Here is a 17,305-nt window from a genome sequence, read left to right on the forward strand (position 1 = left end):
AATGGTACGCCAGAAGAGAAGGATGACCCTTTAGAATAGGGTTGAGGAAGAACTTCTTTAGTCAGAGGGTGATGAATCTGTGCAAATCATTGCTACAGACACCGTGGGGGCCAAGTCATTGGGCATAATGAGAGTGGAGGTTGATCGGTTCTTGATTAGTAAGGGCATCAAAGGGTAAGGGGAGAAGGCAGGAGAATGGGGTTGAGAGGTATAGTAGATCAGCCTTGAAGGAATGGTGAAGCAGACTCGACAGGCCGAACGGCCAAATTCTGCTTTTATATCTTATAGTAGTGTAGCAGGGCAGCACAGTAGCGTAGCACCAGAGATCACCAATTCCCACCACTCTCTGTCCTGAGTTTTTCTTCCTCCCTGTGACTGCACGGGTTTCCTCTAAATTTCCTCTGGAATCTAAGGTGGGGGCTTATATGGGAGGCAGGGTTTGAGGGTCGGCACAACATTGTGGGCCGAAGGGCCTGTACTGTGCTGTACTATTCTATATGTTCTCTGGTTTCCCCCCACACTCCAAAGACATACGTTAGGGTTGGGTACTGCGACTTGTGGGCACACTCTGTTGGTGCCGTAAGCACGGTGACACTGGCAGCTGCCCGCAGCAAAATTCTCAGACACACAATGACGCATTTCACTGTATGTTTTGATGTTTCGATTTGCACGTGACGAATAAAGCTAATCTTTTGTCTTTGAAACTACAGCGTTCACTAATAAATATGAGCCTACTCTACATCAGTGGGATAACCTCCAAATTATCACCTGTCAAATAAAGCATAAGAATAATAGACTTCATCAAGATACAAAGTAGACAGTTGATAAATGTCCAACATCACCAGGCGAGTTTTGAGAAATATTCATTCGTCTCTCCAGCTTTCCGCTCAATAAGGTCAGTTTAAACTTGTCTAGGCAATATATCAGTGTGTCATTCCGCAGTGAGCAGGATGGTCGGGGTCCTGGTGTGCAAAGGAGGAGCTGTTTCAGACCCCAGCCTCCCAGGTCGCTGCCGCTACTCTGCAGCAGGTTTGCTCACCGCTGTAGTCTTACTGCTTCACAATGAAAGGCATTGACCCCACTTGGAACCACTTCCGAACACGACGAGAAGAGGCTCAATCTATCTAATGACTGGCTAACCTCCAACTCTATCCAGAGGGCAGGCGTTTCAACTGCACTCCGGCAAATGTCTGAACATCAAAATGTCTTTAAGAGTTCAATAGGGAGCAGGAATAAAAAGGGGCCAGGGCAAGAAACTGAGGCAGAAGAAAGCAGTCACTACTGGGGAACAGGCTGGGGCTGTTATCTGGAGCAGAGAAGGCCAAAGACACATAATATAAGTCCTTAAAATTACAGCTGTTTAATAGCTTAGCTAAGGAGATATTCCTCAGAGTCAGGTTTATCATCACTGATATATGTCATGAAAGGTGTTGTTTTGCAGCAGCAGTACAGTGCAAGACAAAGGAAATTACAAGAAGTTATATTAAGAAATATATATACAGTACGTACATAAATAAGTAAAGTAGTGGAAAAAAAAGCAGAATCCTGGGGTAGTGTTCATGGATCACTCCAGAATCTGATGGTGGAGGAGAAGAAGCCATTTCTAAAGCGTTAAGTATGTGTTTTCATGCTCCTGTAGCTGCTCTCTGGGGTCTGGGGGTGTATGGAGTGTCCTGGGAGGGGTAGTACCTCTGGTGAAGGGGCTATTTGTGTCCATTCCGGGGCAGTTCACTCATCTTTGGTCCCCACCAGACACTCAGCTCTCAGCTGCGGCTCCAAGTAGCTGTCTGCACGCCATGGCGGCAACACCCCAGCACACACCTCTTCGACAGTCGGGCTAAAGCAGGAGAGGGTAGCAGGCAGCCTCATACCCCGGTGGGATGGGGACATGCCAGTCCAAGCACGCAAAGTCAGCTCTGGGCAGATGAGATCTGCAGTGAGATCCAACAGCTCTGCAGCGGTTCATGGAGAGCGAAGCGTATGGCAAGGCGCAGGAGACATCATGGTCATCCACTGCAGCCTGTTTACAATTACTGCTCTGTAGGTTTGCTGAGAAGCTCTGTGTGAAAAAGAATCTCAGGGTTGTATGTGGTGACATGTATATACACTGATGATAAATTTTACTTTGAACTTTGATCTTACAATGTAGGTCTTCATGGTCCTTGAACTTTATGTGAATACTGTACTGGCACTGCACTTTCTCTGTAAATATAATACTTTAATCCAGATAAAGAATCTTGGCCTGAAACATCAACTGTTCAAATTTCAAGATTCAAGATTCAAATACATTTATTATCAAAGAATGTATAAATTATACATCTGTTATTCATAATAATTAGTAATTACTCACAAATATGAGTAATTATTCATTTCCCCCCATAGATGCTGCCTGACCTGCTGAGTTCCTCCAGCATTTTGTGTGCGTTGCCTTGGATTTCCAGTATCTGCAGAATTTCTCCTGTTTACTATATTCTGCATTCTGTTCTGTATCTATTAATAACTATTCTTATAGGAGGGCTTTAACGAGGGCTGGTGCCTTCGCCCCCACCATCTCTGCCCAACCCCAACCCCCCACCCTCCGGGTCGGTGTCAGAGTTCCGTGCAGGCAGGAGACAGTGACCCGCTAGCGTTGTGAAGCAGTAAGACCAGAGTTCAGGTCCCGTCATTGGTGAGTCTGGGGTATGAGTCCTTGTTAATGTTTTTCATTTGTTGTCATCGGTGAGTCCTGGGTCGATACTAAAGATTAAAGTCCAAATGTTGACCAGAAGTCCAAAGGTTAAGGTCCAACTTCAGAGTCTGTGAATCTCTGCGAATCCGCAAAGGTAGTCAAAAGCACAATTTCTGAATATCCACGAGTTTGCTGGAGGCCAGAGTCTGAAGACGGCCTGCCCTGGAGTTAGAGGACTGTGTTCATCCATGAGTGGGTGGGAGGGTGGGTGGAAGGGGTGTTGTTTTGCCGATGTTGCTTTATCACTTGGTATATTCTGTTTTGTTCTGCTAAGCATGTTGGGCATGCTATCCTGGCAATATGTGGTGACACTTACGCTGTTTCTCCAGCACATCCTTGGGCATGTTGGTTGTTAACACAAACACTGTTCCTTCTATGTTGCTCAGGTGCATGGCCGCACAGTAACTGAAATGCCACCATGCACATACTTAGACTTTGTTGCCGCACAGCTGGAATTGAACGCAGCTAGAAAAGTTTACGAAACACTCAAGATTTTCTTTGTTGTACTGTATGTCATTATATCCTTCGATTAATAAATAAAGTATGTGCTTTTTCAGTTTTCATTCTAAATATTCACAGAATGCATATTACAAAAAAAAACCTGGTGCCACCCAGTTTCCTGCATAGAGCAAGGTTGGTATGTGCAGCTGTAAATAAAATTAGAGGGCGTGTTGTACACAAATGCACATTTCACTGTATGTTTTAATGTACATGTGATAAATAACTCTGAATTTGAATCTGGTATTGGCAAAAGTCAGGCTAGGTTGTTTAAACCCAGTGAATTATTGCACAAGGCTATGAGAATTGTACAGAGAAAGCTGAGGGGCAGGCAGAATTGTGCTGTAACAAATCTTTCATGTTGGTCATCAATTATTGAAGCATTTGATCAAATAGTCAGACAGTATACTTGTTTAAAATGGTTTAGACTGAGAAATGCTGCAAGGCTGCCCCAGGTACTGGATGCTTCAACCTCTTCCCGCTCACATTTATCGGAAAGGTGTCAAGTTCCCAATTTATAAATAAAACAAGAGTAGTCTTTGTTTTACAGACAACACTACGTTTGTTTGAACTAAGGAGAATGGGAGGAAGGAGGGAATTTAGAAAGTGGAATTCCGCCTGCACTAACTCACTGTGATCTTCTCTCAGGGTGCCTTGTAATGAGTTCGAGATGGCGTTGGCACTGAGAACAGAACATTGTAACTTTGTGGCTTTAGCAGATAACGTCCATATCAGGTACCCATGACAATGATGCACCATAAACCTCCCCTGCTCCTCACTTCCTCATGTACATTGGATACAGCAACTTAGGAATCAGAAGGTGGAAAATTCCAAGGTTTTCAGAGGGAGCTGGGTGATCAGTCTCTGGATACCATAGGGTTATGGTGCAGTGGGTGGCATTGTTTGAGAGTCAGGGTGAGGGTACACAGGAAACAGGACAGGGAGGCCAGATTTCTGAGGTCAATACGACATAATGCTGGAGGGACGGTGAGTTTAGTGTGGGGAAAAGCTGCTGCTGTGGTGGGGTTACTTACATAGGGTAATGCTGGTGTCAAAATGGGTTTTGTGCAGGGAGAGATTTAGGAAAGTATTTTCATCGTATCTTCAAACTGTCTCCACAAAATCCTCCAAATTCACTTGAGGAATTGTGTACAGTTCTGTTCACCCTATTACAGGAAGCCTGTGGAAGATTTGGAAAGGTGTATTAATTGTGGGAGAGTGGGGCCAAAGTGCACAGCCTCAGAATATCTATTAGAATAGAGATCAGGCAGAATTTCTTTCGCCAGAGGATGGTGAGCCTGTGGAATTCATTGCCACAGACGGCTGTGGAGGCCAAGTCTTGGGGGGATTTTTTTTAAAGCGAAGGTCGATAGGTTTTTAATTAGTAAGGCAGTCAAGGATTACGGGCAGAAGGCAGGAGAATGGGGTTGAGAGTGATAATAAATCAACCATGAATGAGTGGTGGAAAAGACTTGATGGGTCAAATTTTCTGACATGTCTTAAATTGTTAAGTTTACGAGAATGGTGTCTGGATTAAAGTTCATGAGCTAACAGGAGAGGTTGGACAAGCTTGGGCTGTTTTTGTGAACTATCAGATGCCAAGGGAGATCTGATCGATGTTTATTGGGTAAATAAGGTAGGCATAAATAGGGTAGATTGTCAGAATTGGGTAGAAATGTCAAATAGTAGAGAACATGCATTTAAGGTGATGGGGGAAGTTTAAAGGAGATGTGCAGGGAAAGCTTTTTACCTGGAGGATTGTAGGCTCCCTAAGTGGGTTGCCAGGGGTGATGGTGGAAGTAGATATGACAGTAATAGGCTTTTAGACACACTCATGAATATTCAGGGTGAAGGGATGTGATTGATGTACAGGCAGAAACAACACAGCTCAATTTGGCATCACGTACAGCACAGACATCGAGGGCTGAAGGGCCTGAACCTGTTCTGAGTTCTCCAGTAATGTAGTGGTTAGCGTGACACTATTACAGCTTGGGGGCTTCCAGGTTTCGAAGGTTAATACCTTCTGTAAGGAGTTTGTAGCCTCTCCCCGTGAGCACATGGGTTTCCTCCAGGTGCTCAGGTTTCCTCCCACAGTCCAAATACCATAAGACATAGGAGCAGAATTAGCCCATTCAGCCCATCGAGTCTGCTCTGCCATTCCATCATGGCTGATCCTGGATCCCACTCAACCCCATACACCTGCCTTCTCGCCATATCCTTTGATGCCCTGACCGATCAGAAAATAATCAACTTCCACCTTGAATATATGCACAGACTTGGCATCCACCGCAGTCTGTGGCAGAGCGTTCCACAAGTTTACTACTCCCTGACTAAAAAAATTCTTCCTTACCTCTGTTCTAAAAGGTTGCCCCCCTCAATTTTGAGGCTGTGCCCTCTTGTTCTGGACACCCCCGCCACAGGAAACATCCTCTCCATATCCACCCTATCTAGTCCTTTCAACATTTAGTAGGTTTCAATGAGATCCCCACACATTCTTCTAAATTCCAGCGAGTACAGGCCTAAAGCTGCCAAACACTCCTCATATGTTAACCCCTTCATTCCCAGAATCATTCTTGTGAACCTCCTCTGGACTCTCTCCAATGACAACACATCCTTTCTGAGATATGGAGCCCAATACTGCTGACAATACTCCAAGTGCAGCCTGACTAGTGTCTTATAAAGCTTCAGCATTATCTCCTTGCTTTTACTTTCTATTCCCCTTGAAATAAATGCCAATATTACATTTACCTTTTTTTCCCACAGACTCAAAATGTAAATTAACCTTCTGGGAGTCTTGCACGAGGATTCCTAAGTCCCTCTGCACCTCTGATGGTTGAACCTTCTCCCCGTTTAGATAATGCTCTGCACTATCGTTCCTTTTACCAAAATGCATTATCGTACATTTCCCAACAATGTATTCCACCTGCCACTTTTTTTGCCCATTCCTCCAATTTGTTTAAGTCCTGCTGCAATCACATTGCTTCCTCAGCATTACCTACCCCTCCACCTATCTTCGTATCATCCGCAAACTTTGCTGCAAAGCCAAGTATTGGTTAGTAGGTTAATTGGTCATTGTGAATTGTCATGTGATTAGGCTAGTGTTGAGTAGGTGGGTTGCTGGGCTTGTTGTGTTGGAAGGGCCTATTCTGTGCTGTATTCTAAATAAATAAACAAACAAAGAAACAAACAAGCAAACCAACATCAGTGTCTTCCACTAGACCAGGGGTTCCCAGCCTTTATTATGCTATGGACTGCTACCAATAACCAAGGAATCCACAGACCCCAGGTTGGCAACCCCTGTCCTGGACCAATATCCCTGTAACAAGGTCTCAGTTACACTCCATTGACTACAAACAGGCTACACCTCTCACTCAACTCCCAAAACAGACGCTCTAATCCGAGCTCTGTCAGGTGGAGATTCAAGGATGTGTTGAAGGAAGTGTGACAACCCCATTAACTCCTGGCAGCCTGTGGCCCGTGGCTGTCCGAAGTGGAGAAGAGGAATTCAGGATGTTACTGCACACATCAAGTTGATGCATCAGACATACACAAACTCAACTCTCTCCCTTCAGGCAGAAGATACAAAGTTCAAAAGCATGTACCACCAAAGCTCAAGGGCAGTTCTTACCCCACTGTTATAAAACTATTGAACGGTTCCCTGGCACGATAAGATGGACTCTTGAGCTCACAATCCACCTCATTATGATCTTGCACTTTATTGTCTGTTTGCTCTGCACTTTCTCTGTAGCTGTTGCACTTTATTCTGCATTCAGTTATTATTATTTTACCCTCTACTACGACCAAGCACTGTGTAATGATCTGATCTGTATGAACAGTAAGCAAGACAAGCTTTTCACAGTATTTCGGGTACGTGTGACAATATAAACCAATTCCAGTTCCATATAAATGGCAGAAAGAGTGCACTATCTCACAAACCACACACCTTCCTTTAAGGATTAACTTTATTTGTCACATGTACAATGAAATATACAGCGAAATGCATCATTTATGTCATCGACCATCACAGTCTGAGATGTGCTGGGGAGAGCAGCCCACAAGTGTGGCCATGCTTCCAATGCCAACATAGCATGCCCACAATATACTCATCGAAGACTGTACATGTGTATGAACCCACATGGTCACAGACAGAAGGTACAAACTCCTTACAGAGAGCAGTGGGAAATGAACCCAGATCTCATAGCTGGCGTTTTAAAGCGACCGCACTAACGGCTGCACGACCATACTGCCCCGTCCATTAAAGAGCCTGCAGTTCCCACACTGGCCACCTCAGGTCCCTCAGACCAAGGTAGAAGCAATGTAATCCTCAATCCCAAGGGAGCAGCTTATAAAATTGAATGAGCTAGGGCTTTCCTCTTGGGGCATAGGAGGATGATAGGGGACATGACAGAGGTGTAATGGATGATAAGAGGCATAGATCGAGAGGACAACCAGAGACTTTTTCCCAGACAGAAATGGCTAATCTGAGGGGTGCCAAGGCAGCGTAGCGGGTTCACAACGCTATTATATCTCGGAGTGCTCCAGAGTTTACAGTTGCATTCCAGTGCAGTTCTGTAAGGAGTCTCTGTTCATTCTTCCTGTGCAATGTATAGGTTTTCTCCAAGTCCTCTGGTACCCTCTCAGAGTCCAAAGACGTATTGGGTTGGTTAAGTGGTCATTGTAAATTGTCCTGTGATTAGGTTAGGGTTACTCAGGTTTGTTGGGGATTGCTGGGGTGGCCTGGCTCAGAATCAGAATCAGAATCAGGGTTAACATCACCAGCGTATGTTGTGAAATTTGTTGACTTTATGGCAGCTATTCCATGCTGTATCATTAAATAAATAAATATTTAAGGTGAATGGAGGAAAGTACAGCTGGGATGTCAGAGATACGTTCTTTACACAGAGAATGGTGGATGTGTGGTAGTGGGGTAGTGGCAGAGGCAAATACATTAGAGACATTTAAGAAACTATTAGATGGGCACATGGATGAAAGAAAATTGGAGAGCTAAGGGGGAGGGAAGGGTTAGATTGACCTTAGGCTAGGTTAAAAGGGTTGGCAGAACATTGAGGGCCGAAGGGCCTATATTGTGCAGTACTGTTCTATGTAACCGAGGTTCTGCTGGAGTAGCCGTGGAGCTCGCTCACCTGCAGTGCTGCCACAAACTGGATGGTGCTGACTAGGGCCAGGGCCGAGCCCCGGGGGAAATTGAAGCGAACCGTCTCGACAAAGTGCGTGCTGTCAATCTTGATATCCACGAACACATAGAGCATCTTTATTCCGGCCGTGGCGTCAATTGGAACTGGAAGGAAGAAGAGCAGCGGGTGAGTACGACGGCGGAGACACAAGGGGCTGGATGCTGGAACCCAGAACAACGCACAGTCTGCTGGGGGAGCTCTGGACTGAGCAGTGTCCGTGGGGGCGGTGGGGGTGGGGGAAGGAATTACTGGCATTTCAGGTCAAAACCCTGCACCAGGACCATACTGCTTGACATGCTGCCTTCCTCCAGCAGATTGCTTGTTACTGCAGGGAGCATCATTGCAAAGATCTGACCTTCAGCAGTTTTATTTGTTGAGTTTATTGCCATATACACCAGGGTCCAATGAAATTCCTTGTTTCTGTGAGTAAGCAGTACAGATAGAAACAATAAATACAGCAATAAGCGCAAGAACAACTGAATGGTGCAAAAGAGGGCCACATGGTAGCATAGTGCTTTACAGAGCCAGTGATCGGGATTCAATTCCCGTCATAAGGAGTTTGTACACTCTCCCTGTGAATGCACGGGATTCTTCTAGATGGTCCGGTTTTCTCCCACATTCCAAAGATGTACAGATTAGAAACAGTGAGCTGTGGGCATGTTACGCTGATGTTGTAAGCATGGTGACACTTGTCAGCTGTCCCTTTCTCTTCCCTTCACCTGCCCATCACCTCTGTCTGGTGCCCCTCCTCCTTCCATGGTCCACTGTCCTTTCCTATCAGATTCCTTCTTCTTAAGCATATTACCTCCTAGCTTCTGACTTCATCCCCCCCTCTCCTACCCACCTGCCAGCTTGTCTTCCTCACCCTCCTTATTTTGGCTTTGTCTCCCTTCCTTTCCAGTCCTGATAATGGGTATCAGCCTGAATCGCCAGCTGTTTATTTCTCTCCACAGATGCTGCCTGACCTGCCGAGACCCTCCAGCATTTTGTGCGAGTGTTGCTCAAGAATTCCAGCACCCGCAGAGTTTGGTGTGTTTATGTACATGTCTTTGTTCCATGCCTAATTCATTGTGAAGAATGTCTCTCATTTTGTGTTCCTTCAACCAATGGATATGTGGCTCGTACTTTTTACATCAGAAGTGATTAGTTGGAGTGTTTTCCTGTTCACATCCCATTAGAGTGAATGGGATTAAATCTGCAAAGGTCAGGTCAGACTGCATTTAGTTACTATAAATTAAACACTGCTGCTTCCTCAGCCCCATTCCAATACCTTGGGGTCTTGCTTCAGTGGCAAGAAGGCGACTTAGACCTTAAGAAATGGGAGTAGAATTAGGCCACTCTGCCCATCAAACCTGCTCCGCCATTCTATCATGGCTGATTTGTTATCCCTCTCAACCCCATTCTCCTGCCTTCTCCCACTAACCTTGGATGCCCTTATTCATCAAGAACCTATCAAACTCTGCTGTACATATATCCAATCACTTGACCTCCACAGCCATCTGTGCCAATGAATTCCACAGATTCACTACGTCTGGTTAAAGAAACTTCACCTCATCTCTATTCTAAAGGGGCGTCCTTCTGTTCTGAGGCTGTGCCCTCTGCTCCTGGGCCCTCACACTGTTGGAAACACCCTCTCCACTCTATCTAGGCCTTTCAGTATTTGGTAGGTTTCCACGAAAACCCGCCCACCCCATTCTTGTAAACTTGGGTGAGTACAGGTCTAGAGCCATCAAACGCTCCTTATAGATTCAAAGCACAGTTATTATCAAAGAAGGCATAAATTATACAACCTTGAGATTTGTTTGCTTACAGGCAGCCGTAAAGCAAGAAACCCTAAAGAACCCAATTAGAACACACAGCATAGAAATCTACAGTACATTACAGGCCCTTCGGTCCACAATGTTGTGCTGACCACGTAACCTACTCTAGAAGCTGCGTAGAATTTCCCTAGCACATAACCCTCTATTTTTCTAAGCTCCATGTACCTATCTAAGTCTTTTAAAAGACCTTATTGTATCCGCCTCTACCACTGTCGCTGGCACTCCACGCACCCACCACTCTCTGTGTGAAAAACTTAACTCTGACATCTCCTTTGTACCTACTTCTAAGCACCTTAAAACCATGCCCCCTCATGTTAGCCATTTCAACCCTGGGAAAAAGCCTCTGGTTATCCACACGATCAATGCCTCTTATCATCTATATACACCTCTATCAGATCACCTCTCATCCTCCGTCACTCCACGGAGAAAAGTCTAATTAAAAAAATGAAGACCACCCCAATGTGTACAGAGAAAGAGGAACAAAAGATTATCTTCTTCTTAATCCAATCACCCCTACTGGGGTATAGCTGCCAATAGTAACTTGCCAGAGTCCCCTGTCCTGGGCCAGTGTTTCAACTTGTCCCCAGATGCAGCCTATCTTTTTGGTGTATCCTTCCTCTCCGAGGGATGAGGTCTTTGAAGCTTCTGTTGGTGTTTCTGAAGCCCTGGGTTTTTAACAGAACAGAAGTTTCTAGCCCCATGCCCATCCCTCCTTCTTTCGAAGCTGGGCTTGGGACCGACCCTGGAGCAGTTTAATGGGTTGGCACAACATTGTGGGTCGAATGGCCTGTACTGTGTTGTGCTGTTCTACGTTCTTAACTCAGCATGTCGAGCAGAGTTCCTCCAGCAGATTGTTTGTTGCTTCAGATTCCTGCACCTACAGCCACTCATGTCTACAGGTTTACAGAAAGATTCTACAGTGGTGGAGGATCTGGGCCTGCTGTCCGCCTTGTGATCAAACCTTTGGGATTGTTATAGGGATCCCGTCAAAGCACAGTGGGGGGGGATGAGAAGGAGGAGGGTACTTTACTGTCTAGACATGAAACTGAGAGACCAGTCCTTTTCTGATGTCCACATATAGCCAAGGCAAAATGTGGGGGCAGCACCAGAGCATAAAACTATGACAACACCAGTAACCTGGGTTCAATTCCTGCTGCTGTCTGCAAGAAGATTGCATGTTTTCCCTGTGACCACACGTGTTTCCTTCAGTGCTCTGGTTTGTCACACATTACCAAGACGTATGAGTCAACAGGTTAATTACATGGGGCTGTAATTGGGTCATGCAGACTCACTGGGCTGGCACGGCCTGTTCGCCACATAGATCTATTTATTTGTTTATTGAGACACAGCGTGGAATAGATCATTCCGGCCCTTCGAGCCGCACCACCCAGCAAATCCCAATTTACCCCTAGCCTACTCATGGGACAATTTACAATGACCGATTAACCTACCAACTGGTATGTCTTTGGACTGTGGGAGGAAACCGGAGCATTCAGAGGAAATCTACATGGGGAGAACGTACTAACCTTTCAGACAGCAGTGGGAATTGAACCCGGGTCACTGGTATTCTAAAGCGCTGTGCTAACCACTACCCTACGTAGCGTGCCACCAGATGGAGGTAGATGGGTAGATAGGTAGATGATAGAGAGAGAGATAGATACATAGAAACAAATATTGAAAGCCTGATTTTCTTTCCACCTGGATTCATGCTGGGTTCCTAGATTGATCCTGCCTGAGGCAGGCTAATTCACCACGGTATACAAGAAGGAAGAAGAGGGGCTGGATCAGTCTCACAGCAGTCCGCTCCATCAAAACCTTGGATATTTATTAAGACTCTGCCATCAGGTCACAGAAAACCAGGCAAGCAATTGATCAACCTGTGGTTATGGACGGCAACATGGCACAACAGCAATGAAGAAAGCTAGACCTGCTCTGGCACTGTGGGTTTAACATTACAGAATACACAGCCCTGTAGTGCTTCTTGGACCTCACGCAGGGGACTTAATGGATTGGCTAATCAATACAGTGGAATGTCAAGGGCCCCTTTAACTCCTCATTACTGCATTAGTAAACCAACAAAATACTGCCGGGGCTCAAATCAATACTGAGCCCAGCACAGATGGAAGTTTAGTTCAAAGCTGTAAAATATGAGCAGGAATAGAAAAAAAATCGGCATTGAAATTACTCCTCACAGAAGGAAGGTGCATTCTGATGTGAGGTATGGTTACTAGATGATGTCCCAAAGGCTTAACTCCAATTCATTGTCAACTGCTCAAGCTCTCAGGTCTTCTTCCGCTGCTCTCTTAAGTTTAACCAATCTCCCTCAAAAGATAATTGGTAGATCAGCTTGTTTGAACTATGTTCCTAAACTGTGGAACTCAATACCAAAAACTATAAGGGATGCCATCCCAGTCGACGCTTTAAACCCCAGCTCAAAACCTATTCATTTAACCTTGCTTTTAACCAACGTCTTTTTGTCTTCTATTTTCACATTTGAACTTTAACCCATTGTAAAGCACTTTGAACGACATTGTTTTATTTTATTTAGTGATACAGCGCGGAATAACTCCTTTTGGCCCTTCAAGCTGTGCCACCCAATTAACCGTAACCTAATCAGAGGATAATTTTTACAATGACCAATTAACCTACCTGGTATGATTTTGGACTGTGGGAGGAAACCAGAGCACTGGGGAAAACCCAGGAGAGAATGTACAGAGACTCTGCAAAGACGGCACCAGACTGAACTCCAAACTTTGGAATACTGCCATGCTAACCGTTATGCTACCGTGGTGCCCAAAAAGTCCATGAAAAGTGCTTTATAAATAAGTTACTATTATTATTATTAACTTGCGCACCCGGGCATATGAGAGAGAGGGCCTGACAGTTACATCTGCAAATCATAACTCAACTTGTTCATCAACATCAGCCTCCAACTACAACCCCACAAAAGGTACCCTGTCTCAGAGGCCGGCTCCCAATGATGATAGGCATTCACCATCACCTTCAGAGTGTTGGCACAGCATTAACGCTTCACAGTGCCAGTGATTGGAGTTCAATTCCTGGCACTGTAAGGAGTTTGTACGGTCTCCCCAATTGAATGAGTCTAAATTCCAGCGAGTACAGACCCGGAGCCATCAAACGTTCCTCGTATGATAACCCTTTCATTCCTGGAATCATCCTTGTGAACCTCCTCTTTACCCTTGCTTCTATGGTTTGCATGATTTTTAACCTGGGTGCGAGGTTGGATTGCGCCAAGCAATGGTTTCGGGCTGGACAGCTGAAGTGTACCGTGGCGCCGTGGTCTGGGTCCCAGAGCAAGGCACTACCTGGTGTTTGAACAATTTAAACGCTGGCACAGACAGATTGGAAGCCCGAGATTCAGAAACAGAAGTGATGGTCAGATTGATTTTGCTCGCTCTCCCGCGAGTGCTCATTCTTCCTCCGGAGCACCGGGGCTGTGAACAGACCTGGCTGCTGTGTGTTTCTGCCCTGCTGGTGTGATGAATCTGGGACCGAGGCTTGGTCCTACTCCAACTGCTTCGGGAGCAGATCTGGGGTCTCAGTCTAGTTCAGAAAGCTGAGGTTTGCTTCTATGGTTTGCATGATTTGTATTTTTTTCCTCTCTCTTTCTCTGTGCAGTGGTTTTTGGTCTTTTTTTAAAACTGAGTTATTCAGGTTCCTTGCTTTGGGGCTGCCTGTAAGTGGGCAAATCTCAAGGCGTATAATTTATATATTCTTAGATAATAAATGTGCTTTGACTCTTTGAATTCACTGCCTTGCCCTCATCAACATTCCTGGTAACTTCCTCGAAAAAGTCTGTAAGATTGGTTAGACACAACCTACCAGGCACAAAGCCATGCTGACTATCCTTAATCAGTCGATGTCAATCCAAATACTTGCATATCCAGTCCCTCAGAATACCTTTGAATAATTTTCCCAATACTGATATCAGGCTCACTGGCCTATAATTTCCTGGTTTATTTTTAGAGCCTTTCTTGAATAGCAGAATAACATTGGCTATCCTTGAATCCTCTGGTACCTCACCTGCCACTAAGGATAATTTAATTATCTCTGCTAGGATCCTGGCAATTTCTGCAATTGCCTCCCGCACGGTCCGAAGGAACACCTCGTTAGACCCTGGGGAATTACTTCACTTTGACTTTTTGACTGACTTTCACAGGATCAGTTAAGAATGGACAAAAATCACAGTCACATCACACTTGAAGCATTGTGTTCAGTTTTGGTCACCCTGCTGCAGGAAAGATCTTGTTTAACTGGAAAGAGTGCAGTGAAGATTTACAAGGATGTTGCAAGGGCTTGCAGTCATAAGTTACAGGGATAGGTTGGACATTCCTTGGAGTGTAGGTGACTGAGAGGGGATCTTATAGAGGTGTATTAAATCATTAAGGGCATAACTAGGGTGAATGCACCCAATCTCTTTCCCAAGGTTGGGGAATCAAGAACTAGAGGGCATGAGTTTGAAGTGAGAGGGGAGAGATTTAATAGGAACTTGAGGGGCAATTTTTTCACTCAGTATATGGAATGAGCTGTCAAAGGAAGAGGTTGAGGCAGGTACGTTAACAACTTCTAAACGACAGTCGGACAGGTACATGGCTGAAAAAATGTTTAAAACGCTATGGGTCAAATGCTGGTAAATAGGACTAGCTTGGATGGGCATAAACCAGATGGGCAGAGGGGCCTGTATCTGTGCCGTATTACTCTGGCACTCTTCAGAAAGAAAATCTTTAAGTTTATTTTTTCATTTAGGGACACAGCACAGTAACAGGCCTGCCTGACCCAACAAGCCTGCGCTGCCCAATTACACCCATGTGGCCAATTAACCTACTAACCCATATGTCTTTGGAATGTGGGAATCATTAATTAGATTGCAGAGTCATTTATCACATCCCCATTTTGGGATCTTGCTCTGCAAAAATCGCCTTCTGCATTTTCTCCGTTAGGAGTAACCATGATTTAAAATCGTCGGCTGCAGTGAGATGTAATTTCTCCCTCCGCCCAGCTCTGGAACGCATGTATCCGTAATTCCGCCAAGGTACAACCCAATCTTTGCCCGTGTTCCCTACGACAGTGTGACATTTTCAGTCTAGCCTCATAGTCTCTTCGGGACAGAACTGCAAAAATTCGTGTCAGGTTTGAGGGCAGTGCCTGCACTGTGGACCCAGCCCCACTGGGAAATACTCTGAAGCTGCTGCAATGCATTTCACTTCGGATGCTTAGGAGCTGTCAGAAGACAGGAATCCATAATCCCCTTTGGTCTGTGCTGAATGCGAAGCAAAGATGGCAGAGGTCAGTGTAAGCTGCTTCAATGCTCCCCGCTACCTAACGTACTTGTAAAAGAAAAAATTCCCGATTGGTGGGAGAGGAATGAAGTTCAAAACTACAGACGTGTGAGGTCAGTAACCTTCACACAGAAGCAGCTGCTTCTCTCTGCCTGCCTGCCATCTGCATTTAATGAAACTTCATAAGAAGCTGTCTGAGCAAGAGGCTGAGTGGTGAAGGACAGAGCCGACAAAGCCAGTACTCTGCCGTGCCCCAGCCAGCAACTCAGGATGCACTCTTTCTCCCTTCTCCCTCCACTGGCAATTATATGACCTTCTACAGATATTAGAACAGAATCCTTGAGAGATAAAGGAAGGCAGTGAAGTATGTTGCAACTGTATGAAAGAAAATATTCCTCTCTAAGGTCTCCCTTTTATTTTTATTCAGAGATGCAGCCCTGTAACAGGTCCTAGCTCAACGAGCCCATTCTGCCGATTACACCCATGTGATCAATTAGCTTACTAACCCATATATGAGAGGAAACCAGAGCACCCAGAGGAAGCCCATGCGGCCACAGGGAGAACGTACAAACTTCGTACAGGCTGTGACGGGAATTCAAACCCTGATCGGTGATAGTGCAGAGATATAGCAAGGTAACAGGTCCTTCTGTCCAAATGAACCCAAGCTGCCCAATTACACCTCTGTGACCAATTAATCTCCTAACTTGTACATCCTTGGATTGTGGGAGGAAACCAGAGCACCCGGAGAAAACTCACAGAGAGAACAAACAAACTCCTTTAAGGCAGCAGTGGGAATTGAACCCAGGTCACTGGCACTGTGAGCGTTATATTAACTGTGTAGGCATTTCAACCGAGGTTTCACTAGTCTTTTTCCATCCCAAATATTCATACCTTTAAGTACAATTACCAGTTCTTCTTAAGTATGTATTGCTGGTTCACGGGGAGAACATATAAGCTCCTTACAAACAGCGGTGGGAATTGAACCTCCATCATTAAATGCTGGCACTGTAAAGCTTTACACTAACTGCTACATCACTGCACCGCGTCACAAAGACAGATTGGACAAACTAGATCTGCATTCCTGGTATGAGGGGTGGTTTGGTTGAGGTATTGAGAATTTTGGAAGGACCTGACAGGAAAGAAATAGATGAACAATAACCTTCAAGTCAAAGCTAGGCATTCATATGTTAGGAGCAAAAAGACAAACTCAGGACAGACAGGCAGCATTTGTGGAGGGAAATGAACCGTTGACTTTGAAGGGGCCAGATGAAGGGTCCTGACCCAAAATATTAATTATTTCCCTCTGCAAGTACGCCTGACTGACTGAGTTCCTCCAACAGCTTGTCTTTAGCTCCAGATTCCATCATCTGCAGACTCTTGTGCTTCCATTCAGAAGTTAGTAAAGTCTTGTTCACACTATGGGCGATTTTCCCAATAAATAGATTCTAGTCTCACCTAATAACTTTACATCTGTGATCAACAATATTTTCCTACAGAAGGTTGTGAAACGATATGACTCAAGGTGTTCAGATTTAGTCCAGATGTCATTTCACTGGATTGTCTCTGCAAATTCCTGTATTCCATCCAAACTCTAACCATTAATGTCTATATGTCTGTGTGTGTGTGTGTGTGTGTGTGTGTGTGTGTGTGTGTGTGTATCTGTGCATACATGCATTTTTTGTGTGGGTCAATGCATGTGCTTGCGTGTTTGTGTGTATCTGTGCGTGCGTGGTGTGTGTGTGTGAGTGTGTGTGTGAGTGTGTG

General features: G+C 45.1%; 1 protein-coding gene across 1 annotated transcript in view; it reads right to left on the reverse strand.

The window, feature by feature from the left end:
* Nucleotides 1-17,305, reverse strand: part of dph1 (diphthamide biosynthesis 1) — an 814,404-nt gene that overhangs the window by 340,984 nt on the left and 456,115 nt on the right. The window contains exon 5 of the mRNA XM_072243260.1: nucleotides 8,371-8,525. Coding sequence (XP_072099361.1) covers nucleotides 8,371-8,525 — 155 coding nt within the window. The remainder of the gene's footprint in view (nucleotides 1-8,370; nucleotides 8,526-17,305) is intronic.

The sequence above is a fragment of the Mobula birostris genome, chromosome 25 (genome assembly GCF_030028105.1).
Source record: "Mobula birostris isolate sMobBir1 chromosome 25, sMobBir1.hap1, whole genome shotgun sequence".
Classification (NCBI taxonomy): domain Eukaryota; kingdom Metazoa; phylum Chordata; class Chondrichthyes; order Myliobatiformes; family Myliobatidae; genus Mobula; species Mobula birostris.